The sequence below is a fragment of the Acanthaster planci genome, linkage group LG10 (assembly GCF_054643075.1).
Source record: "Acanthaster planci isolate LZ-2023a linkage group LG10, COTS_SCS, whole genome shotgun sequence".
NCBI lineage: Eukaryota > Metazoa > Echinodermata > Asteroidea > Valvatida > Acanthasteridae > Acanthaster > Acanthaster planci.
In genome coordinates this window covers 5,007,208-5,031,561 of record NC_141786.1, presented here as the reverse complement: position 1 = coordinate 5,031,561, position 24,354 = coordinate 5,007,208, and the positions used below count along the sequence as shown (strand labels likewise).

The 24,354-nt window shown below is 42.4% G+C and overlaps 4 protein-coding genes across 4 annotated transcripts; 1 reads left to right on the top strand and 3 right to left on the bottom strand.

The window, feature by feature from the left end:
* Positions 1 to 525: 525 nt before the first annotated feature.
* Positions 526 to 1,540, bottom strand: LOC147797611 (uncharacterized). The gene has a single exon (XM_087142922.1). It carries the CDS (start codon positions 1,406 to 1,408, stop codon positions 533 to 535), a length of 876 nt encoding a protein of 291 aa, XP_086999048.1. The 5' UTR covers positions 1,409 to 1,540; the 3' UTR covers positions 526 to 532.
* Positions 1,541 to 2,300: 760 nt separating this feature from the next.
* Positions 2,301 to 5,124, top strand: LOC147797610 (uncharacterized). The gene has a single exon (XM_087142913.1). The coding sequence runs from the start codon at positions 3,067 to 3,069 to the stop codon at positions 3,535 to 3,537; it is 471 nt and encodes a 156-aa protein (XP_086999039.1). The 5' UTR covers positions 2,301 to 3,066; the 3' UTR covers positions 3,538 to 5,124.
* Positions 5,125 to 5,245: 121 nt separating this feature from the next.
* Positions 5,246 to 16,073, bottom strand: LOC110982740 (roundabout homolog 2-like). The gene is made up of 11 exons (XM_022241376.2): positions 15,733 to 16,073; positions 13,162 to 13,252; positions 11,710 to 12,030; positions 11,236 to 11,550; positions 10,765 to 10,927; positions 10,216 to 10,373; positions 9,436 to 9,738; positions 8,447 to 8,743; positions 7,923 to 8,045; positions 6,888 to 7,528; positions 5,246 to 6,668 (listed from the first exon to the last, which is right to left on the bottom strand). Exons 2-11 carry the CDS (start codon positions 13,229 to 13,231, stop codon positions 6,564 to 6,566), a joined length of 2,496 nt encoding a protein of 831 aa, XP_022097068.2. The 5' UTR covers positions 13,232 to 13,252; positions 15,733 to 16,073; the 3' UTR covers positions 5,246 to 6,563.
* Positions 16,074 to 16,538: 465 nt separating this feature from the next.
* On the bottom strand, positions 16,539 to 24,255 carry mrpl39 (mitochondrial ribosomal protein L39). Its single transcript, XM_022241390.2, has 9 exons — positions 24,101 to 24,255; positions 23,289 to 23,483; positions 22,728 to 22,867; positions 21,620 to 21,719; positions 20,600 to 20,771; positions 19,662 to 19,800; positions 19,314 to 19,346; positions 18,611 to 18,706; positions 16,539 to 17,744 (listed from the first exon to the last, which is right to left on the bottom strand). The coding sequence occupies exons 1-9, from the start codon at positions 24,147 to 24,149 to the stop codon at positions 17,670 to 17,672; spliced, it is 999 nt and encodes a 332-aa protein (XP_022097082.2). The 5' UTR covers positions 24,150 to 24,255; the 3' UTR covers positions 16,539 to 17,669.
* Positions 24,256 to 24,354: the final 99 nt, after the last annotated feature.

Sequence of the window (24,354 nt, the reverse complement as noted above, 5' to 3'; positions counted from 1 at the left end):
CCTGAAGGCAAATGCATGATGCATTTTTCGTATTTTTGATAATACAAGCATGATATCCTCGATGATACACTGTAGAATTAAATCGTAAATCGTCTAATATCAGTCTGGCAAAAATGGGCAAGAAAACATATTTTGGGTCAATACATGACACAGCAGCAAAGTAAGGCATATTTAAAAGCACCCTGTTGATGTCTTTAAATAAAACTAATATAGAATATCTGCCATTACACTGACAAATGGATAGAATACTGAATGCATATGCGTATTACATTTCAATCAAACTGTTTCTGTTTCATTAAAATGATGGTCAAATTTTCCTTTTACATTAAAAAAATACAATGAGGTAAAACAGTTCAAAGCAGTGCTACTTTGACCAAACCTGAGAATGTTTGCCACTGCTTGGGCAATACTGGAAAAAACAGTAATACATGTACATGTATTGAAAAATGCAAAAGCATAAAATTTGAAACCAAATTATTGTCTTTCCAAAATACGAACTAGTATTCTTGGGATGATTACAAACTTTTCAGTTTTACTTGTCTTTCCTCTTCTGCAGCTCTTCATCTACAACTCTCTTAAAATGGTCGTAGTCGTCAAACATCCTCTCAAAGCCTGGAGTTGGGGACCTTTTGGTTGTGGGGCAGAAGGTGAAGATTTTCTGCTTGCTGCCTTCTGTCTTGTCCTTTGATGGTGTGTAGCGCTTTCGAAGTCCACCACAAAATGGTATGTTACAGGCAGTGCATGGTTTTCTTGATGGATTTGGAAGGAATCGTTTTGGTGGCCTTGGTGGTGGTGCCGGGGATTGAAATCTAAAAGGCATACTGGCTGATGGTTGCTGAAGACAAACAGATTGTGAACTCGGCTGTGAGGGGACCACCATCAGAATGGGTATGCTAGAGGCTTTGGGATGGAGTGGTGACTGCTTGGGCTCCATGAATGATGTTTTGGGTTGTGGCTCCTCGTGATCATCAAAATCTAGACGCCTCTTTTCACCTCGCCTCTTCCCGGATTTATGTAGTGCATTTGAGTACTGTACTTCGGCTCTCGCTGGGGCTGGAAGTGACTTAGGGAGGGTAGGTGCTGCAGGCAGCGTTTCTTCTGAAATCACCCTTCGGTGTGATGGAACTTTAGGGACAGTTGTTGCCAAGTAGTTAGCCCTTTTTTCTTCCTTGCTCAAAAAGGTTGTAATGGACTTGGCATTAATGTTGGGCAGTGGAACATTAAGCCGAGAGAGAACTGGGTCATCTCTGACTCGGTCTACAATTCTCTTATACTGCCCTTTAATTAAACTGGCTGTTTTTGAGGGGGAGGACTGGGTCATTGCCTTTGGCCTGTTCTTCAACATCTTCACGAGAATGTAGAGGAGCCGTGACTCATCGGTTATTGGTACGGCCTGGGCATACTTCATCCATCCAAATTTGGTCTTCTGGGCTGCAGTGTTGTCGGAAGTGTCTGCACCAAGACATCGGCCGAACAGTGTGTAACCCCACTTTGATTCATACTTTTTGACGAAGATTCTGGCAGATTTATCGTGGTCATGAAGTTTCCCAGCAGCTGCTGCTATCTTATGTCTGAGAGGGACAGGAACAATGTGATGGTCACCATCATCTGACAGCTGGAGTAGCAGAAGAGCAAGCTGTTCCACTTCTTCAAAGCCGGGAAGATGGAGATGGCTAGGTGTCATTAGCACATCCTGCAACATTGGACTCACCTCCTCAGTGATGAGCTCTTCTTTGGTGACAACAGCACGTGGGGCACTCAAACAGTCGATTGGATCCACCGTGTTTTCATTGCCCTCAGGGTCTTCGTCAATACTCCCATCCTCGGACTCGCTGTCTTGACTATCCTGCTCATCATCCCTGGACTGTTCCTCTTCAACTGTGTAAAGAAAAAGCTGACATCTTAATATACATTCAGATGAAGGCAAGTCAGTTGGAGTAACAACAAATAATTTCACAGCATTTCACAGCCTATACACTTAATCAACCAAGAACACATTAGAATTCCATTTTGCACCACTACAAGGTTGATTTTTTGTCAGTGCACGAAGAACACAAGTACTTACCAGGAAAGGCATGATTCCACATCGCTGTGATGGAACTGCATTTTACATGTGGGAGTGGAGTCCTTCCAGGGAGTTGCTGCTTCTACGGCACCGATATTTGTTGAGCTGAACTCCATTTATAGTCACTACCTTGGTGGCAACATAGAGCTGAATGCCTGGTGGATCCTACTAAGGAAACCTGGTTTCCCCTTCTCTGCTTTTTGCTTCTGCAAATCAAAAAGAAAAGAATCGGACACTGTCTTAGCTATATTATTTCTTCTGGGAGTAGCCAGTCATCAATTTATAGAGTCAGTACATGTACTGATAATTTGTAATCAGTTTAACATACTACAAATATATGTTATCTTTGAAAATGCTTCATGGGCATTTTTTTAAATTAAGTTTTATATATCACATCATATCCTAATATCAGAAAAAAATATTAATGAAACTAGGTCCTACAGGAGTATAAAAAAAACAAATTACCTTTAGGCGGTTATCAAAATGGACTATTACACTAGGAAAAGTTCTGACTCACTCGAGCAGCTGCTCTTTCTGCCACAGCAAGACGGGGTTCTTTTCTCCTTGTCTGCAGTAAGCTGCAAGAAGCCACACGACCCAGCCCACGTCATTTTCTAGCAGCCACTTGAAGCTCTGGCCAGCATATTTGCCGAATGTAATGACGACATTGGCTCACCAGGCATAATGGCCTGACGTCTTGGCAGCTATCTCAGCACTGTGTGGATCACACCAGACGGCATCTACTGGCTTCCCTGGTTGCTTCAAGAAGATCACAGCTTCACTTGAACATTTCAGCTTTGCCTCGGTCTCAAACATGTAACCAGACCGAACGGACGTGTATTGCGGTAGCTCCCGACAAGTTATTCATTTTTTAGTCTTTCTCCTGTTTTTCCTCGATGAAGGGCTCCAAGTAGTTTCAACAGACATCCACACACATCAAAATCTGAAGTGTATGGTCTTTGAGCTGCAGTGAAGTTGTATTTTTCAAGCTTTTCTTCAACATGCCAAAAAGACCAGCGTCAACCACGACGTTGGGACCAGCCTGCACTGGTGAGGTTATTCCATCTGAGCTGGCAGCCTTAACAGCTGCTATCACCGAGGTGCTGAGATCTCAGGAACTGTTGGGCATCCTGATACCTGCCTTGTCTAGTGCCATTGCCGATACTGTTTCCCAGGATATCCACAAGGCCTTGGAGTTGGAGCTACTTAGCAGGGATAAGAAAATTGCCAGTTTGGAGAAAGAGGTCCGCCATCTTAGTGAACGACTTCCTGACCAAGAACAATACTCCCAGCGAAACTGTCTCATTGTTCATGGAATTCCAGAAACGCCACAGCCCGAGAACACCGATCAGAAGATCATTCGAGCAGCTAAGCAGCATCTTGATTTCGAACTACGTGCTGAGGCTCTAGATCGCTCTCACCGTATTGGCTCTCGTACGGATAAAGACGGAAAACCGCGGGATCGACCGTAGTTAAGTTTGTATACTGCAACTCGCGTGCTGCATTTTACCGCCTAAGACTCAAATTCAGAGGTTCAAACATTCACGTCTACGAAAGCCTTACTAAAGAACGTCAAGGCTGCTGTACAGCCACAGTGAAACGACACCCGTTGACCGACAAGACCTGGACCCAAGATGGCATGATCGAAGTACGGCGGAAGGACGGTGCACGATTGGTCATTGGTTCTAAGGAAGGTGTCCTTAAATTGTGAGTTTATAAATTCAGTTGACTAATTGTGCAAGTGCACCCGAGTTATGGGGCATAGCCTTCTAGCCATTGGCTGGTATTTGCATTATTGTATCCCTACAAAAAGTTCTTGTTTGTCAATTTGTGCCTTCATCAAGATAAACGATACATGCAGCTACCTGCAACTCACTGGTATATAAATTTATTCCGTTCATATCTTCGTAAAATCTTTCTTATTTGAATATTTCATTGTCCATTGTTGCTTGTTGTGGGTTTGTTACAGTTTTTGTAGTTGTACTCACTTATGCCTGTAAAGTTTCCCTGTGCATCTTGTAAATTGGCAGTAAAATCTAATCAGCGTGGGATATTTTGTAACAATTGTGAAACCTGGATACACCTAAAATGCACTTCCTTAACCTTAAATGATTATCATATTCTTGCTGGAGATGATAATCCTTGGACATGCCATATGTGCATCAGTAATGTTTTCCTTTCAATTCCTTAGACGATGATGACTTTTACTTGACTATTTTTGATATGAATAAGCATAATTACTCCGGTCTAGATGCAAGCACCTCCTGTACTGATCCTTCCACTTTTGATTCCCAAGATGATGTTAGCAATGTGTTTTCTGATCCCTACAATCCTTTTAATTTGTTGAATAATTCTCAGTACTGCTGAGCAGATCAGTTTCCAAATATATGTAATCATGATAAAGAGGGGTTATCATTGCTCCATCTTAATATACGTAGTTTGACTAAACATTTTGATGAGTTAAATTTTTTTAGACTCGATCAATTAAGGGTTTTCTATCATCGCACTTACTGAAACATGGTTAAAAGTGCCCCCCCCCCCACAGCTATTTTCATCTTGAAGGTTATGAGCTTATTACGAACAATAGACAGGGTAAAACTGGAGGAGGTATTGTATTATATGTTGCTTGTGACTTGAAGTTTAAAATACGTGAGGATCTTACTTGTTCTAATGATATACTTGAGTCTCTGTTTATTGAAAACTCAGTTCCAAAGGCCAAAGACTTGCAGGAGTTTTGTACAAGCCTCCAAGAACAAGTTATATCGAGTTTTTAAACATCTTTTAAAATCAGTTGGTCCGAATGACCCCTGATAAAAAAGTTTGTTGTATTACTGGTGATTTCAACATTAATTTAATTAATTATGCTGATTCTAATTCTCAGGCCGCGTTTTTCAATTTGCAGATCTGGGGGTTTCTAACTTGTTAAGCCCGAAAATGTAACCAGTACATGTAAGGACATGTACATGTGCCGACCGAAGGCAAAAAGGAAATAACTGTTGCACAAAACCACATTAGGTTATTCATTGTTTCCTCTTCATCATAACAAAAGTACGTTTATCACTGTCCACTTTCCCTACTTTGAAAAGGAAGTTATTCGATGGCACCATGTTGTGAATGAATCTGTATTGGAAGCACTTATAAGTGTACGCTTGACCCCAAAACATCGAGCTAGTAGCTAGGTTTATTGAATAACGATGGTGTTTTATTCAAAGTTTTATACAAAAAAATGTACAAATATTTAATCTCATATACATGTTTACAAGGCATTATTTAAAAATTTGTTTCAAAACAGTACCCCCAACATTCATGCACAAAGTGACACATTACAGATAAACCCACGGCAACGAACCGAAAATATTGGAAGTTTCCTGACTACAAAGCAAAGGCGCTATCATATCCGTTAATGACGATGAAATGTTTTATGTTCTTCCCGTTATATGACTTCCGTGTTGACTCCCGTAACTTGGAGTACTTTTCTCAAAAGAGTTGATCTCACTGCAGCGAAGATGACGATTTAACAGTCGTGCACAGTAACCCCAGTAACCCCACTTCCAACACAACAAAAACCGATAATGTATACAATAGTTAGTGATACACACTTCGCTGAGAATAACCCTGAATCTGGAAAGGTATTACCATGTCCCAGTACAGACGTGTGAACATCTACATGTATAGGCCTAATATGTCGTTTGAATGAGAGAGTGAAGATTATTAATTGGGTCATAACCCTACGATATGACTCCATTGTTTAAAATACAATGTACATGTATTAGCATCATTAGGTGGTCAGCTCACGTAGTCACGGAGTGACGCCACAAACACGAGAGGAATTTCCAAATCTTCGTCTCCGCTGCGGCTCTTCGGGGCTTTTTCCCAGTAACTCCTTTTTTTACCAAAAGCCGTGGTTTTGTCACAGCTGTAGTGATCTACAGAAGCAAGCATCTTCACTCAGTTCGACTGCCCAAGTAAGAATAGGCTATGCCCAAATGACAATTTCAGAATTTAAAAAAAACAAACGTGACTCAGTTGAAAACCGTGACAACAGCATCTCCCCGACAAAAACCAATTCCTCTTTATGATTTACACAATCACATGTCGAACTGAAAATGGCAATTCTTGACGATTAAACATGCATAATGTAAGTCCTCCTGGGCATGATTGCTTTCACGCTTCATTAATCAAACCAAATTTACTACTGTTATTTTTTACACTGTTCTCCGCTATGGTTACAGGTGAGTTGCAGTGTTATCGTCACTCGTTTTGTACAAACTCTTCCCCCAACGGTACTGGTTATACCAGAGCAGGACCGTCGATTACTGTCTGAGTAATTTCTCAGAGTACTTGATAAAAGTGCATCTTCTTTTTATATCTGGACCCTAGCTGGGTCCTTGATCAAAGCATCAGCTGCATCCTGGCAGTCATTCGATTGGACAGTGGTCAGTGACGTTGGAGCAGAACGCAGCGCTCATTGGTGGATATTAGGGATGACGTGTTTGTTTCATCTCGACGAATCCTTCTTCCTGTCCCTTTTCTCCCGTTTCTCCTTACGTTCTTTCTTGTCCTTCTTGTCGCGGTGCTCCCTGTGCTCTTTTGACTTGGATTTCTGTATCAACAAATCAACAATGCGTCGGAAATCAAAATCAACAACACAGTAAGCACACATGTACGAGTAGTGACCAATGATATTATAACATTAAAAATAATAAGAACGCTAAATCATTAACAGCCATTTTTTCACATGATTGAGACTGTCAGCCCCAAAGTTTCTCTAACTCTCAACCTGAAGATTCTCTTTGGAAATCATGACAATTTCAAGGCGTACCTTATGGCCGTCTCTTTCTTTCTCGTCTTTCTCTTTATCTCTTTTCTTATGTTTGTGTTTCCTCCTCTCTCCACCGTCCTTGGACTTCCTCGACTTGGCGTCATCCTGTATCATTCCAGAGTCTGTCAAGCTCTTCTTCATTGACTCCAGCTCCCTCAGTTTCCTCTCGTATTCGTCCCTGACCATGTACTCGCCGGGCGACAGCGAGACTTTGTTGTTGAGCGGGGCAGGGCCGCTGCGGGACACGGAGCTCCGACGCGACGAGGACGGTAGCGGCGTCTTGCCGCTGCCTTGCATCTCGGCCTCGTTGCGTGCCCGTGCGGCCTCCACGTCGTAGGAGCCCATCTTCCCGCCGCGAGCCGAATCCATGGAGTCCATCATAAACCCCTCCGGGGTCTGGCTGCGGATGGGCTGCGGGTACCGGCCTCGACCGGTCAGATCTGGCAGCGGCGTAGGGCTGCCGTAGCTACCCTCGTCCGGGCTGTCGACGTGTTTGGTCTCGTGGTCCAGGACTCTGGGCTTACTAGAGCTGCGGCTGTTCTTTCTAACATGACCGTTGGGGATTGTCTCCTCCGTGATGAAGTAGTTGGAGGTGACCTTCGTGCCGCTGATTGTCGTTGGACCGTTTTCAATGGGAGCAACTAGGAAAAAGAGGAACCGAATTTAGAATTAAATTTCCCTGTTATCAGTTACGAGCGCAAAAAATCTATACCCTCTGCAACGATCAAAGTAAGCATGTATGACCCAGACATTAAAAGCATCACTGACTGTCAACTCCAGAAACAGACCCGTTCCTCACGGGTCTTAGCTTGCTACTAAAGGAAAAGTGCATGTAGAAGATGAATATAAGATCTGTCTTTCCGAGATCAGACGTGTGGGCAAATGAATAACCTCAATCCCAGCACTCCTCTGCAAGGCCGAAAATCGTTCCATACCAGCACAGAGGTAAGTTAATATCATCAGGAGAAACTTCTTCCAAGTTTTCCGATGGAGAAGAAGGATCCAGGGAAAACATAAAGAGAAGTTTGGCCTCACCTTGTGTTCGTTTCTTGTGACGGCGGTAGCAGTAGTAAGCAATGATCGGTACGATGATCAGAGCGAAGACAAAGAGGGCGATCAACGCTAAGACGGCAAGGACTATCTGGTACAGGTCGTCCTCTGCAGGTTGTGAACAAGATAAGCGCTCATCAATCGATATCAAAAGGATGGGAAGAGAACCTTTTTTGATATTTTGATCTGCATACTGATGTTTCCAAATACAAAATGCGCCTGTCTTTGGCTTGAACAGATGTGAATCTTTCTAATTGCAAACTGTAACAACGTGCACCGGGGGGGTCTATGTTTCCCGATGGGTTTTAAACTATATACATGTACACGTATTCTACTGTAGAAGTCTTTAATATACAGGTCCACTTGACAAATTAGGTTTTACATGTTTAAATTGAATTGAACTTAAAACTTAATTAAAGGCACTGCACTCCCTTGTCTCGGGATAATCCCACACAACATGTCACCATGGTCTGTTGTTATTAAAATGAATGCTGTCCGCATAGGCCTACCTATGATTCTAACGACCGCGTAGACGCTCTCAGTATCAATCCTGTTCCTAGCCTCACAGGAGACCACCGCCTCGTCCATGCTAAGCGACGCCGAGGTGATGGTAAGCGTGGATTTGGACGATCCATCCTCGGTGATCAGGAAGCGCTCGTCGGTATCGGCGATCTGGACACCGTTGTAGGACCAACCGTATCCTAGCACGGCGGGATCGCCGGTGGCCGAGCACTCCACCGACCCTGTCTCGTCCTCCTTAATCTCCAAAGTCAGCGTGTCCAAAGAGACTTGGATGGTGGGTGTAACTAATTAAGAGAAAGAAAGAGAGAGACGATTGAACTTTGATGAGCAGTAGTTTTATCTTCGCTGGTGTAAGTGAAAAGCGGTCAGATAATTACTTAATACAGAATGTTCAAGCATCGCTTAGAAAGCATATGGAATTTTCAGGAAAATACATCACACCGATTTCACACTTTTTCAATTTATATTGTCAGAACTTGAATCAGCAGCTTTATTTTCTTTTGACCTCTGGATTAATTAATATCTGTGTTTGGGTGTTATTTCTGCTGTTTGATCTGCTCCGTTGGGCTTTGGGAAAGATGCAATACTGGCAGTAACTAGGCCTATAAATGGCAGGCAAAACATACGGGGCGAGTTCGAGCGCAAGAGAGGACCATTTTGTCGACAACCAGCCCATTTGATTGGGCAACCTGTGCCCAAAATATATCGTTGGTACCCGACAAAATCGACCATTAGTTGACATTCGTCGCTCGAACTTTTAGAAACGCAGAACTTGGTTGTCTTGAATGGATCAGTTCGGTATTTCCAAAAGAGAATGGTCGTTCGAGAACAATGAGTCGATGCATGGCCAGCGTATAGGGCAGACATTGCGTGCCCGCATTGATGTTCTCGAACGACCTCGTACGCGCTTCATTATTGGGCATGCGCTGTTGGAATGCCAAACTGGCTCTGCGGAGGAATCCAAGTCACGACTTACGCTCAAAAGCCAGCGGGGGCAACTGGCACTTCTGCGTGGTGGTGTAGGCCGGATGGCTGGACAGACACTCGAAGACCACGCCGACCATGTTGTTGATCAGCTGGAAGCTCACGTCGTTGCGCGCATTCAGGTCCAGCGCCACGTAGTTGCCATCGAACTCCAGGTTGTCCAGGAGCCAGGCCAGCTTAGGCTGGGGCTCGCCTCCCCGTGAAGTACAGGAGATTGTGACGTTGTCGCCCTCCATCAGGTCGGTGGAGGGTACCATACTGCAGAGAGGGTATCCGTCGTCAGGTGCGGTGGCGGCTGGAAGGAAATAAAGATACGAAAACCGTCATTTACTTAGCAGACGTCGTGTAACTGTTATTACTTGCAAAACCACGAAACCAGAAACGAGACCAACGAACAAGAAAAACTGACAATAAAAACAAATAATTGAGAGAAATTGTTCATGGAATTCTTTCACAAAAAGAAATCCTGAGGTGGCTCCTTTGAGGCGAAAGTTATACAGGCCCCCAAAATCCCTTCGCTGTGCAGTCAAGCAGGAATCCTCTGCAGCCTGACTCCTTCAACAATTCCCGGGAGTGATGAGAAAGGTATGTCTTGAAGTCAATTTCCATAGCTTCTGAGTAAAACAACATCGACGGAATGGTACTGGGCCTATGTTGTGCTAGACGTCGCATAAAATGGAGCGCATTTTGTTTTTGTCTATGAAATATCGTCCGATAAATTATGAGCACGACAAAGTGGCGACGAGGATGGAAAAAACAGAGTGGTATTCACCGGTGACTGAGAGCGTAGCTCCGCTAGAGGAGATGGCCTCGTTCCCAGCACCGCTGGCTGCACTGACGATGCAGTGGTAGGTGCCCGTGTCAACTGAAGTCACGTCCTCGATCTGAAGGTTGTACTCCCCTGCAGCCTCATCGCCAACGATGGAATATCTGAACACCGGGGCCAAAGAAAACAAGGAACCGTAAGAAGACAGCAGCAAACACGTACGAGGAGCAACGTAATAGATTTCCTGATGAGTAAACTGAACTTCTTCGAAAGGTTATCACTGAAATGCAACTACGCCAAAAAAGGTTTGCTCGGAGGTGTCAGTAGTCAGCAATTTAACTGTTGTTAGTTCAGCTACGATAGCATTTTGCCCACTTTGAGCTGTTCGTTTACATGACAATACTGACTTAAATTAAAACAATGAAAGCAAGGAGGACGAAAATACAACAGGCCCGTTGATTTACGGAAAATAGGCCCACTCCATCCTTTTATGTCTTGATGAAAAAGACAAAACAATAAAAGCAAGCAAATAGCAGAGGAGATGCCCAAACTGACCTAGTGTTGGCCAGTCCAAGTTCCCGGTCGTAGCTTATTGCCTGGCTGTTTTGCAGCCAGGACAGTGTACCCGCCTTGTCGACCACTTTGCACCTCATCAGGGCTGTGGTGCCCTCGACGAAGACGGCGTTGGACGGCACAATTGTCAGCCGCTGGCCCGTACCTTCACCCGAGAAACAGAGAGGAGGGACATGCTTTAGATCTGACTCAGGTTTGTAAAGTGACCACATTTTGACGTTAGGTCAGAATAAATCATCTAGCCTGAGATCAAGTGACAAGTGAATGGATTGACGTAAAACTGTTTCAAACACAGTAACCAAGAGCTATGTTCTAAAGTTTCGCCACCAGAGTTTTACCATTTTTGTACAATTCTTATCATTTTACAGGCCATTCAACTTTCACTCGCCCAGGCGCTTCCGTGAATTTATTGTTGGACTTCCATGGAAATTCAAGTAAAGGAATGTTTCGTACCTTGTATTGACAGTGAGGCGACTCGTGATTCAATCCTCGCGCTGGTACCCGCGGCCGTCACTACGCACTGGTATGATCCTTCGTCGGTGCCTTCTTGTGTAGAGACAATCACAAGATTATACTCGCCCGCCGATTGGTCACCGCTGATGGAGTAACGAGCGTTGCCATTGGTTAAAACTGTGTCGTTGCTGATAATCTCGCCGTTTTGCAGCCAATAGAGGAAGCCCTCTTTGTTGTCGACTTGGCACTCCAAGGTGGCAGTTGTTTCGGCAGCAACACTGGTATCACCGGGAACTCTAATGAAGCCTTGGACCTCTGTAACGAAAATTACAGTGAACGATAAAATGAAACTTTGCTTTTCAAAATTTGCCTTTACTTGTAGTTCATACATGCATTGAATATGACTCAAATTTGTATTGTAATGTTTGAAATATAAATCAATGAAAAGAGTTTGAAGATTCAATGGAGGCATACCGAGTACGGTCAACGTTGCCACGTCGGATAGAATCTCGCCAGACCCGACACCGTCCGCCGTGACCAGACACTGGAAGTCCCCTGAGTCAGCCAACACCGCCTCGGTAATCTGCAGGTCGTAGGTCGAGACTCCGTCCCCTTGGATGGAGTACCGCGTGTTGGTGGTGTCGATGATGGCCCCTTCCACGCTGACCGGCGCGCCGTCCTTAGTCCAGGTCAGGGTCCCGCCCTTATTGGTGACGGAGCAGCGGAGGGTCGCGGTGTTCCCCTCGGTGACCTGGGTGTCCGTGGGCTGGACACTGAAGGCCTGCTGTGCCCCAGCTGAAATAACACATTGTTCGAACAAAATTGACTCGTTTACACTGCAATGGCCATTTTCAAAACAAATTGTAGGATTAAATACGAAGCTTAACGAGGCACCAGTGACGGTCACCATATGCAGCAAGGTATGAGACGGAGAGAACCCCCTGCTTTTTGTGTTGGTCATTGTCTCGAAGGAATCTGGGGAATTCCTTTCAGACATCTTGGGGGGGATGTGCTAAGTAACAATAGTCTGGAATGTGTATAGGGATTGGACATGTTGGGGGGGGTACCCCTCGGTCTCATTTCTTGCTGGGTATAAGTGTCATGGCTCTGACTAGATAATGTTAAGCCGAGTATCCCGCACTGCAAAACAAATCGCCCAGCAGTGCACTGTCTTGTACCACACAGTACCAGGGATATAAAACAAAGATCGCTTGTTTGTGCCCAGGCCTTCACGGAGTCAATCGCGGCTGCACATGCACATGCGTAGGATCCGGGAAACAATGTTACCAAGCAAAGCCCTCACCGGTACGTCAGAGAGTAGCTGGAATTACTGTCTGTTTATGGCGGTATTGATTTAATCAGAATTGCACTGAGAAATGAATATTAAACGGATCCCCATCGTTTGGATATACTGTTCATCTGAACAGGATCTGCTTAGAGAGTGGGGAATTCATCTCACAGTTCTTTCATTCGCATGCGTCATACATGTATGTTGCGCAACTACAGTGATCCGAGGGAACATCATTACGAATGTGTACATGTATTAAGGCTGGTCCACACTGCAGGCGTGAACCAGCGAAGCGAATTTTACGTCTCCAAACGATTGGCCGCAAACCTTCGCTCCAGTTATAAATTTTGTTCAATTTTTTTTTGCAAATTCGCAGCGCGAAAATCTGATCACACGTCACTGAAGTCGCGTTTGTCTTCGCTTTCGCGCGAAGTATGAGCTGGCTTTAAGTTTACAGAAAACTCAGTCGCGCCGAAAACCGTTACATTTCTGCGTGCCAGAAAAAAAGTCGTGAAAGATACCACTCCCCTTTGGTTTTGCCATTCTCCGTTGCTATTCTCAGTCATGTATCAAGACTTTCAAAGTGATAACGGGGTCCATCTCCTTCGTATTGTACAATATTCAAAAGTCAAACTCACCAAATCCCAATAACAAAACCAAGAAGTACACGGCTGTTGTTCCAGCATTTGAGTGCCCAGACGCATCCATGGTGATCTAGGTTATGTTTTCCTGTTGGGTGAAGACAAAAGCGTTATTCAGCCTATATAAACCAATCAATGCTGCTAGATACGCCGAATTGCATGTATAGCTGCAGGCAGCATTATCAAATAGATTAGGACTAATGATTTGTTCGATCGAAGAACGCAAATGACAAAACACACTTAAAGACACATAAAAGTACCGGTTTTTAAAACGCCGATGGCCTCCAAATTGCACGTTTCATAAAAATCACAATGGGTTCTATAAATGTCAGTAATAAGATGAACTTTATTAAAATAAATGTTACCTGGAAGTTTACAAACGGCTTTTGAATTGAAAATCCTGAACAAATGGAAGGAAAACACCTTTTTGGTCCCTTTAATTATACACAACTGTGTGATTTCAAAAAGATTTCGAAACAAGAGCAAACGCTTTTAAAAAGCACTGAAAATGATGACGCAGGATCTTGCACAATCTCTGTGATAACATCTTTCCTTCTTACAGCACATTTTCTAGGATATGACCAAACGTCGCTGCGTGTATTGATGTTCTCACAGGCAACATATCAGAGGACACGGAATGTCTACTGTACTCCGTTGTTACGTAACGAGTGCATCTTGTCAGTGCCAGCATAATCCACCGTCAACTAAAAAAATCAATGTCTTATAATACCATTTGGTTTTTCGAATCCTGCGTTATTCATCGATGATTCATGAGTCCAATAAGTGCCACGCCTCAGAACAAATTGCGTTGACAATAAAGACCGACACACTAGCAGTGCACACCCCGATGGCTGCCTCTATACATCAACCAGTTTATCAAACCGTAAAAAATGAGACAAACTCACGGAGACATATAAGCATGTCCGAAAATCATAGTATAATTTATGTAATATCTGTATTTCAAGACCTTGATAAAAACGATGGATTCAAAACATACATTTTAAACGGGGCCAAGTGTTTTGAGGCAAACGTGCTTACGTCATGTACAATCAACACTTGAAAACAAATAAATCAACGCGTTTAAATTATTCGAAAGAAAACCGAAATTAGGTAAAGTTACAAAATAGCATAATAAATGTACCTCGGAAACCATTTCATATGAACAATGTTCAGAGTTAAAACACTTTTGTACCCACTTTAACCCATATCTGTTTATTGAAATGTGTTTAAACGGTTTTCCATGGTACATGTTCAGCTTTTTAAATGCACTATTTACAAGCACACATGTTCCTGAACTAATCATAAAACGTTCCATGGGTTAAAAATTATTTAAAAAGTGATAACAGAAAAAAGTGTTTAGTAAATGTGTTTAACTCTAAAAACCTTTTAAAGAGTGTTACACACATGCCTGGAACCAAATCGAGAGCTCAATTTTATTGATAGTTTAAAATCGTTTGTGAAAAATTACAAGACCCACTTCCACACGAATTTTGGAACTAACCATCCATGTTTCAACAAGCGTGGTTTTCAAAACTTTGAAACGTTTCACCATGCTTGGCATAAAATTGCCACCCTTTTTGATTCATAATATGTTGGTAAAACATTTGCCATGGATGTATATTCGAATAATAATCCTATCTGTATGCAAGACATCGGCTGGAACTATTTGAAGTTACCGAGCAAGATGTTTACTGGAAAGCGACAACGGCGTGTGTTTCCTATTTTTCTAACAAAGAAAACATGATAGGCAGACCCTTACCGTCATTTAAACCTATAGAAAGAGTATTTTGAAAGAAAGATTTTCATATATATGTACTATCAACACTGGATGACCCTGCACACAACGTCACAAACCCATCGAGTTGATGTGTGAAACTGAAACCTGAGTGTTTTCTAAGTAAATCCTTCGGAATGTTTGCAGCTAAATTTCACATTTTAGGACATGTTATCACTTTCCGACAGCCGGTATCATTTTCAAGGAGAATTAGTGTTGTCCATGTATATAACTCTTCCCTATTTAAATCTGACGTAAATATCTGGGTATAGCATCTGGTTAAGAGTTCCAATATGGATATCAGTAATTCCCCTCTACAGTGGTTTATTAGCCGTCAGAAAGTGATTACGTGTCCTAAAAATGGAATTGAGCAGGGAAGAAATCATTGCTTCATTTACTTAGAAAACAGAATTTTTAGAACAGTCTCATAGGGTTTGTGCATGGGGTTTTCAAGACTTAATCAAGTGATGTGCGGATATGGAACTCTTTCCGTCTACGAATTACACATCAAATCAAAGAGAGTTCCTTAGGAAATAAAATACGCCATATTAGATACAGAATAAAATGTGCAGGCCTTGGTCAAAATTTTGAATTTAATTTTTAAAAAGAGAAGAAAATGCTGTCATCATGGTTTTCAAGGTTGTCAGGTTTCCCTTGAATACGTCTCCTCGGTGTTGCTATTACAAGCGATCCACTGCAGATTAAACTCAAGCTTAAACACATCGATCGACTTACTGCATCCATATCTAAAAAGGCCCCGGAAATTCATTCTAAACCATCAAGCTTCAACTTACCAATTTCAGAAATTTGGTACGTCTGTTTAACTTCACTCCTAGCTAAACGAGACGAACGTTGTTTCTGCGATATCGAAGACGTCCAAGCTCTCACTCAATTGTTACACAAAATATAGCATTTGATTCCACTCTGCAAACGAACTGTCTCTGTAATATGGCGTTATCGGTGAAAGGATGACACGTTTATTTCCATAGTTATCCAGGTAGAATACAAATCTCGGCAAAAACACGTGAAACGATGAAAAAGTGAAGGGATTTTCAGTCAAAGAATGTAGACTACGCCATGTAGAGGCCAAGGGTTACAAAGGGAGAATGAATCCGGATTGGCATTGATGGTGCTACTAGTGGGGGCAGGACCATAACAATAGGGTAAACATTTAGGCCATAGCAACCGTTGATAGGGCCCCTAAACACGGCCGTCAGACTGTCCGTTGCGGCGTGTGTGAGACAGACAATCGCCCTTATGCGCATGACTGAGCACCACTTTCCCCCAATCACTTGACTTTCCGCGATTCCGATTGGCCCGAACCGTCATGCCCCATTACGCAGCTCCATATTGGACAAATCGGAGTGCCCGTTACGGAAGGCACTCAGGTAGAGCGAGGACAATAGCGCCAGTAACCGCAAGGTATGCTAAAAAAAAAAAACCGTGTCACGAAAGCAATGTTATTGCAATGCAGTTAAACACCGCTGGAAAATGATCCCATGTTTGGGTGAACTGTGTTTTGTTACCGATTAATACAATCGGATTAGCCCAATAGCTTTTCGAATGACAGACAAAAAATAACTAAAGTTCTACAACACTGTGAAAACAACTTTGTATTGTATTAATGAATCAATTCAAAATACGAGAAAGCTTGTGATTTGTAAGACTAAAGGAAGTTCAATTTAATCCGAACATGAAGGATGTAGATAATCTGACGTCAGAAAACCAGACACAGATAAAAGGAGGAAAAATACGAACCACCTCTTCAATAACCTCTTCAACACTTATCTTCACTGCCTGTACATGTAGGCAACTTAAATTAAATGACTGGCTAATGACGAACTTGAAAGAACTTGACTTTATCAGTACATGTGCAAAATAGCTCGAAGGACTGAACAACATCTCAGGCAAATGAACATCCGCAAATCATTCACAGGGCTGGTTTTGGAAATCTGATGTCTTCCAAAACGAAGCAATGCTTCACATTTAATATCCACGTCTCCAGTTAAAAAAATATCTACATAAAGATCACAAGAATGCACAAGCAATAGTTGCCAAATATTAAGGTACAAAAGTTTCTTTAATGAGGACGCCACTTTCATTTTTCAATTTTTATTTTAACTGCATTTTGATGGTCTGTAATTGCTATGAGCTTTCAAAGTCAATGTTTTGAAGGAAAAGATAATCTAGTTGTGAAGTTTTACAACGGGGATTTTATTCAGTAATTTTTTATTTTACAATCCCAAGACTCTCTGGCAATGACACATAATACACGCATATTTTAAAAAAATGTTCAGTTTGAAATCCCAAACGAAAAATGTCTGTTCAGTTCCCTTTCATTTGCATAAAAATGCTTTACCTCTTGATCCAACATGCTTTGAGGATCTTCTAAAACTGCAAAGAAACTCCATTACAATAAGATTTGAAAGAGTACGGATGTAAAACAGGTCAGACTGATGAAAGCAATATCAGGTATTTATCACAAGAAATCTACCAAAGTCCATCAGAATCCACCACGAGGTGCGACCCCAATGGTACATTCTTCATACTTGCTAATCCAGGATGCATCAAGCCCCATATCAAGTAGTTGTGACATGGCTCAACAACCTCCTCAATCCTACAAAATCCTTCAAAATCTCAAGCAGGAATCTGAGGAATCTGTGAAGACAGGCCTTCCAGTTTAGCCTGGCTTCACGACTTTATGCAACTCCCCAACGGGTCTATGCGTGTATCATGATGCAGCATCACCTTGTGCTTGTTCTTGGTTGTGACTGGATTTCAGGTTAGGAGCTGAGTCAACCAGAACCTAGTCAGAGGAGATAGAATGGACAAGTTTTGAAAACAGTAATAGATGGGAAATTCTCAAACACCTCACTTGGTGTGAGAAAACGTAATGTACAAGTGAAACTTACTATGCAAGATCAATTTTCATTTAAATGAGCACAAAAATGCCCAGCACCAGAGACTTTTGAGCATATGTAATCTTTCTCTTTGGGTGATCCTTAAGGAGGTATTTGTACATGCAGTCTGCTGCCTATCCCAGGTCGGACAATTTGGAATTCTAAATGATAACTTCGGCGTAAGGGACAACAAAATATCAGATTCACATCCTCCATAAAAAGCCAAATTAGTTTGTAGAAAGAGCACCCCTGTGGAATGGAATTTATCCCCTTTCCTAAGCACTTGAAAATTCAGTAAATTCCTCATAATAACTGCACCAATAGGAGGCACATATTCTCTGTCTTCAGACACTTCTCTGGAAAACCATTTCCAAAGAAGCCATTAAGACGTCTGCACAAGTAAGCAGGAAGTCGTGGGTACAAGTCCCACTTCAGCAACCTCGTGAATTTTCTTGCGAGCTCTCAGACAACACTGAGTACATACGGTTACAAAATATATGCCAGCGTAAAGGACAAAGCCCATGATTAAAAATACTTTCGACAAATAAACAGGTATTGCAGAAGCAGCGCCCCCAATGGAGAGCGAATATTATGCCCTGGAAAAATCAATCAGTAGGAACTGCACCTTGATTGCCATCCTGGTCTATATACAATCAGGTATGTAGGCTTCCTTGGGAATAAGAACTGGACGTTTCCTTCTCTTGTTAACTTCCTCTAACCTGAATTTCATCAGCCCGAAAAAGCTTCAAAAGGATAACAACAGCGGACTCACCGGTTTGCGAGCCCTTTCTTCCAGGAGGCTCCATCTCGTGTGGTGAACTCGGAACTCCGCGGGTAGGGCCACCCCTTGAAATCGCAGCAGTTTGTTCTGTTCAAAGAGAACGGCACCAGCATCATTGAAAGAGATCAACTACTCTTTCACAAGGCAGGAAAAGGGGGTCAGGCAGCAGTCACAGTTTATGTGCGCGAGTAGGTGTGTGGACGGGTTCATGCGGGTCTTCAAACACCACCACCTGATACCTTCCTTGGGACATTAGCCCTACCTTCATAACACTGGAAATACCACCCAGATGCAGACTACATCAAGTTCACTGATTCAATCACTCAACTAGACTTTTTAAGTCTGAACAGCATCACTGGTATTTTATTTAATTTCCGTTTTGTTTTTTTACACATTCACCATTACTGTCATGAGATCAGTCTCATCAATCAATGTCGGAACTCCGCGGGTAGGGCCACCCCTTGAAATCGCAGCAGTATCTTTAAGAACTAAAGTTCATTGTGGGCTAAAACAGACCAACTCAGTAAGTACCATCAAACCCTGACTTCATCTGTGGTTTGCCCCATTTTTTGGGGGGGGGGGCTTTCACAACTAAAAGAAAAGAAATGAAAAATAAGCAGATAACAACTTTCACTTCAGTAGACCAGTCTAGATACTTCGGAAGATTAACAGTTTTGTTCATTGCTCGACTTACCATGGGTTTCAGGTAGTCATCTATACTGTGAATCTGTACAAGGCACAAATGACAAACCAGGAATTCTTATAATGCTTTCAAACAATTCTGATTGATTCATATATTTCTTGATTAAGTGAACTGTTACTGATTACCTATTGGTGAACTACCAATTAACCCCTTTGGGGGGCATTTTTTGCAAGAAAGCGTCCTGAAAGTACCAAAATTCAACACAGTGGAGTGAGGCTCCGACAGGCTCTTTTCCAAGAGCAGTCATTGTTTCATTGCCAAGTTCACTCATACAAAACGTCTTCATTCAAATCTCACATTGACATCTAATAGACCCTGGTGGCCATTTCCTGAACTTACACAAGTGAAGACATATCTGTGAGGCCCTATGAATGTTGTATTCATAACTAGCGGTCCGTCAGCGATGTCCACAAAATCACCGAGTCTGAAAAGCACTACCCTGTCGGCCTCGGTGTGCTCAAGTTGGTACTTCTTATATCTGTGGAGATAAAATGTCAAATGTTAAAGAGATAGGGAAAAGAACAACTTTTTTAGCTGTTGCCAATCTCAATCGGGAACAGCTATTGTAATCGTTAAAGTTTTTTTTTTCCTTTTTTTTTCTTTTTCCACTGTTTTGTTCTACAAGACACTTTGTCAATTATTTTAAGTCCGATCAATTTCAAACCTGGTATAGTAATTAACCATCATCAGAAGATGTGCCGCAAAACTTTTTGTAATTGTGACGTCATCAGGGGTCATGTGACCTCAATTCAAATGTTCATTCTTTACAGTCTAACAACTAGTAAACTATTTGACCGATTTCACTCAAATTCGGTATGCACATAGTCAGGGTTGTGTTATAGATGAACATTGATAACTTGAGCTCATGTGACCTCTACTTCCGGTTTGACCGGGAGTTGTATTTTAACACACAAATCATCATATCTCATGAACTACACGTTCAATTGCAGTGATAGTTTGTTTTTCGTTATACATGCCACTTTGGCAATTATTTGTAATCCAATTAATTGCAAACTTATGATGCTCATTGACAGTCATCAAAAGACAATAAAACACATTTTGGGAACAGCTATGTGTTTGTTCACAAACACATTTTCTCTAGTTTCCAATTATAACCTTTAAACAAGAGGTGGCAAGACCATCTTCCAAAATTAACATGAAAAAAAGGAACAGTTTTCCATTTTCTGATCGTTGAGTGTTCCATACATCAAGGTGCAGTCAAGCACGTATTTTTTTGGAAACACGTTAACAATTCCGCCTGTTCCTGCAACACTTACGCATTGTCTTCAAATATCCGGTGGGCAACCTCTCGGCTGACCTCCAATCTCTCAAAATTAACTGCTCTCTCGACCATCATGAAGGCCTGGCGATTGAGACATATCAGCTCCTGCCTGGTGGGTTCCCACTTGAAGGGAAGATTGAAATCGTAGGCAAAACAGCCCACAGAAACTAGGATAGAGTACAGAAAGCAGGGCTGTATTGCAAACAGGTGGTTAATCACTTGATGGAAAAGCCACAGTATAGAATGTGAAGGCCCATCTGAATAACCTGTGGCTTGACTTCAAACTGATTGGATGGATATTGATTTGACTTGCAATGTGTGACAACCTTACAACAGTATTCTCATAAAGACACAAACATTCACAAGCCCTTGGTGGCACCAGCTTATTATTCAGAGGCTCAACTCTTTATGTTATTTTGACATTTCCAGTGCACAGTGCTACATTTCGTCAGTGTTTTCATGAAGTGATGGAAACCCGCAAAATTGAAAATTTTTCGATCTGGAGTTTGTCCAACTATTTTACTTCCTGTGATCCAAAGAACAAATTAGCAGAGTTTCAAAACAAAATGTTGTTTACTTTCCCAGTAACTGTAAACAAACAACTGACAAAAATCTTAGTCTGTGTATTTCTTTGTTTTTCATGAAGTGACAAAAAGTCACATCGTTTGCAGGGTAAAAATAGAGAAAACATAGGCTGGTATTTTCAAACGCGGTTATCTCAGATTGTCCATTTGGCAAGATTTTGAGGTTTTTGTCACTTCATGAAACACCGACGCCTTGAACCCTGAGCGTAGTCAATGAAAATTTAGAAGTCTGAAGTCAACCTACATTCTTGCGTACCATTCCGACAGAACAGAGCATCGAAGTTTTATAAAACTGAAGTCAAGACATGGGGAGGATATCAACTGAGAAAGATGAGGCAAAGTTCCTGGTTTTCTCTTTAAAATGCTCACTGAGCCTTGTGCTTTCTCATTCATGTTAACCAAAAATTGAATTATAAATACAGATGCCATACTTGGAATGTCTGGCGCCCTCGCAAGTTCCACTGTAATATCATCTTTGAAGGCCGACTGTAAGATGGCACCCATCATCAGTGAGCAGGACTTCCAGAATGCCTGCAAAAAATGGGGGGGGGCAAGAAGGCAGTGCATTATGAGGAGTCGCTTATAAGAAGTGCAACTTTGTTGTGTTGGAACCTTGCGCTATCGACCCTTCTCTAATGAAAATTCCGCAAGTGAGATCGATACCAGTCAATAAACAAAAGAAAATTTGCGCATGACGGGAGCATCTCATGTAGTGACAAGCACCTGGAATCCCAGGATATGATCATCATGTAAGAGTGGACAAGCTGTGATGATGCTGAGCTTTGAGTGATCACTGTGATTCACTGTGAAACAGACTTTATACCATGTCAACTTTTTGCCATAAGGAGGCCCCTTGACTCAATTGGTTTGAGCCCTTTCATAACAATTGAATTGTACCAGGAAACCCTCCAGTTGAGAAAGCAATCACGTTTAAATGAAGATAAACCCTCCTATGCTGAAGTCACTCTTTGGGTCACTTGGTAAACACCTCAAAGAAGCACAGCTGTGTCGTGTTGTGCGCTTCACCAACAGTCCCTCACAGGAATATCAGATTGCACTTTTGTGCTGCCCAACAACTGTGCTTCGCTGTTCCATGTGCATCATTGTGCAGTAAACCAAATGCAGTGAAGAGGACTGCACAAAAGACCCTGAGTCATTTTGTGCTGGCAACCGTGTACACACTGAACCTGTGCACGTTTGTGTTCCATATAGAAAACACATGCAAGAGAGTGACTGTTGGCACTCGTGCCTATTTGTGCTGTAAAACCAAAGCAGGGTTAAGAACTCAAATCTGATATTTGAAAGTGGTGATGGAGTTTATCAGTGGGGACAGTTAGATGTACGACCCTACCCCTTCCTGGCAAACAAGAATTTCAGTGTTGACTGCACTGTGAATTATGTCCGAGGCACTCAGATTACAGTGGCAGCCCAGTTCTCCAGCCAAATGTCAGTCCGGATCCGCCCCTGAGTAGACTGCTGTTTGAGCCATTCCCCATGCAGCGTGATTAACCAAGGGAGGCATTGTAATCAGAGACTCACCTGGTTGACCTCTGTTACGTCGTCATCTTTCAGCGTGACGAATTGCAGCTTGCAATCTTCGGTGAGAGGCTGCAGCATGTGCCATGGCTTGCCATTCACCATGGCAATGGCCGAGCGCCGAAGGTACGTCTGATTTAAATCTTCGGTGAAAAAAAAAAGAGCATAGACTTTCCTTCGTAAATTCCTACCAGACCGGAACAGAAATTCCTGTAAACCTCCAAACCTCATGTTAGCTGTTAAAGTTTTCGCCAGTTGACACAATCCAGGGATGAGGTACATCATATTTGACCTGCTGCTGATAAAAAGAAATGGCTCTGTAGAAATGTTGGTAGAGAACAAAACAGACCAAATTTCCCGACAGACTACTGACGTAATTCAATTCGTTTTCATAGGCAAAGACGCGCATAATTAAACAAGTGTGAGAGGATCCAAGAGGTCTATTACCAATCACCTTGGCTAAGGCTACATCTATTTCCATAGAAGCATGTATATTACAGCCGTAGCCAACTGCTTTGGAGACAAGTTTGGAATTTGACCAACGGTGCATTTTTAATTTCTTACGCATGGCAACGTTGTAAGGTGTTGACAGGTACTTGTTCATGACCAGCCTGCAGGCATCATTGGGACCGACGTAGTCCACCTGGATCTTCTCAACTCTTTTGACCAGGGCTAGCTGCCGCTCCTTCTCTTGGTCGAAGACCTCATTTTGCCGGGAGGTGATGGCAGTGTTGGCTGCAGTTGCCTCTGATGACAAACCTGCCAGACATTTAACCAGGTAAAGAGATCAGAAGAACCACAGAGCTTTTAGAGGAAGTGTTTGATACATTTTTGATCGGTTGCCTGGTCACGAACAGTCCTCAGCATTTTTGGCACTGCTATCTTGCTTTGCATGGGGGGGGGAGGAATCAGCAATGCCAACGATACGACCCCACAGTGCCTTTGATCGGTGATGGTCAACATGTTTTGCATACCATAGTTTCAAAATGTTCATACGAATTTACCAATCTGTTATTTCTCTAAAAAAACAATGTAAAATAAAACAAAGAAATGTTGGGCAAACCATGATTTCCTTTCTGATTCCAACTGAACCAATATTCCCAAGTGTCAATGATCCCGGTATGCTAATATCCTATGATAAATTATCTCAGGATGTCACCATCCTGCTTTTATTATGTCGTCATCCTGAGAAAAAATAAGTAAGGATCTCAACCAACAAAGTGGAGTCAGGATCCTGCTAGTTTTAAAAATGCTGGCTAACCTAGCAGACATCTTTGAAGAGAAATTAACCTTTGTCCGGAAACTGGCACAGTATGTTTTTCCCATTATTAAGTGAGACATTTATATTCCTAAAACCTGTAACACTGAATACCTACACCTAGAAAAATGCCGTGTAACAAAGGCTGCTTTCTTGAGTAATTTCATTCTTTTCAGTCAAATCAACGAATTCAAAGACCAAAAGACGTTCACACTTAATTGTACATGTACTTCTTCGAAGCTTCAGTACAAAACACATGCAACTCAGAAACATTCACCTTTGACCTGTAGCCGCTCTTCATCTCGGAGATCCACGCGAGATATTCCGTTATTTATTGTCGTTCCTAGGGCGACGGCCATGTAAATAGTTTCC

What these genes read in the sequence shown, in the direction of transcription:
- mrpl39 (XM_022241390.2), bottom strand. Translation starts at nt 24,149, where the DNA reads ATGAAATTACTCAAGAAAGCAGCCTTTGTTACACGGCATTTTTCTAGG. An exon ending in ATGACTACCTGAAACCCATG is followed by an intron (nt 18,707 to 19,313) that starts GTAAGTCGAGCA and finishes CTCTTTGAACAG; the next exon opens with AACAAACTGCTGCGATTTCA. An exon ending in AAGAAAGGGCTCGCAAACCG is followed by an intron (nt 17,745 to 18,610) that starts GTGAGTCCGCTG and finishes TCCTCTGACTAG; the next exon opens with GTTCTGGTTGACTCAGCTCC.
- LOC110982740 (XM_022241376.2), bottom strand. Translation starts at nt 13,231, where the DNA reads ATGGATGCGTCTGGGCACTCAAATGCTGGAACAACAGCCGTGTACTTC. An exon ending in GGCAACGTTGACCGTACTCG is followed by an intron (nt 11,551 to 11,709) that starts GTATGCCTCCAT and finishes TTTTCGTTACAG; the next exon opens with AGGTCCAAGGCTTCATTAGA. An exon ending in AAGAAAGAGACGGCCATAAG is followed by an intron (nt 6,669 to 6,887) that starts GTACGCCTTGAA and finishes TTGTTGATACAG; the next exon opens with AAATCCAAGTCAAAAGAGCA.
- LOC147797611 (XM_087142922.1), bottom strand. Translation starts at nt 1,408, where the DNA reads ATGAAGTATGCCCAGGCCGTACCAATAACCGATGAGTCACGGCTCCTC.
- LOC147797610 (XM_087142913.1), top strand. Translation starts at nt 3,067, where the DNA reads ATGCCAAAAAGACCAGCGTCAACCACGACGTTGGGACCAGCCTGCACT.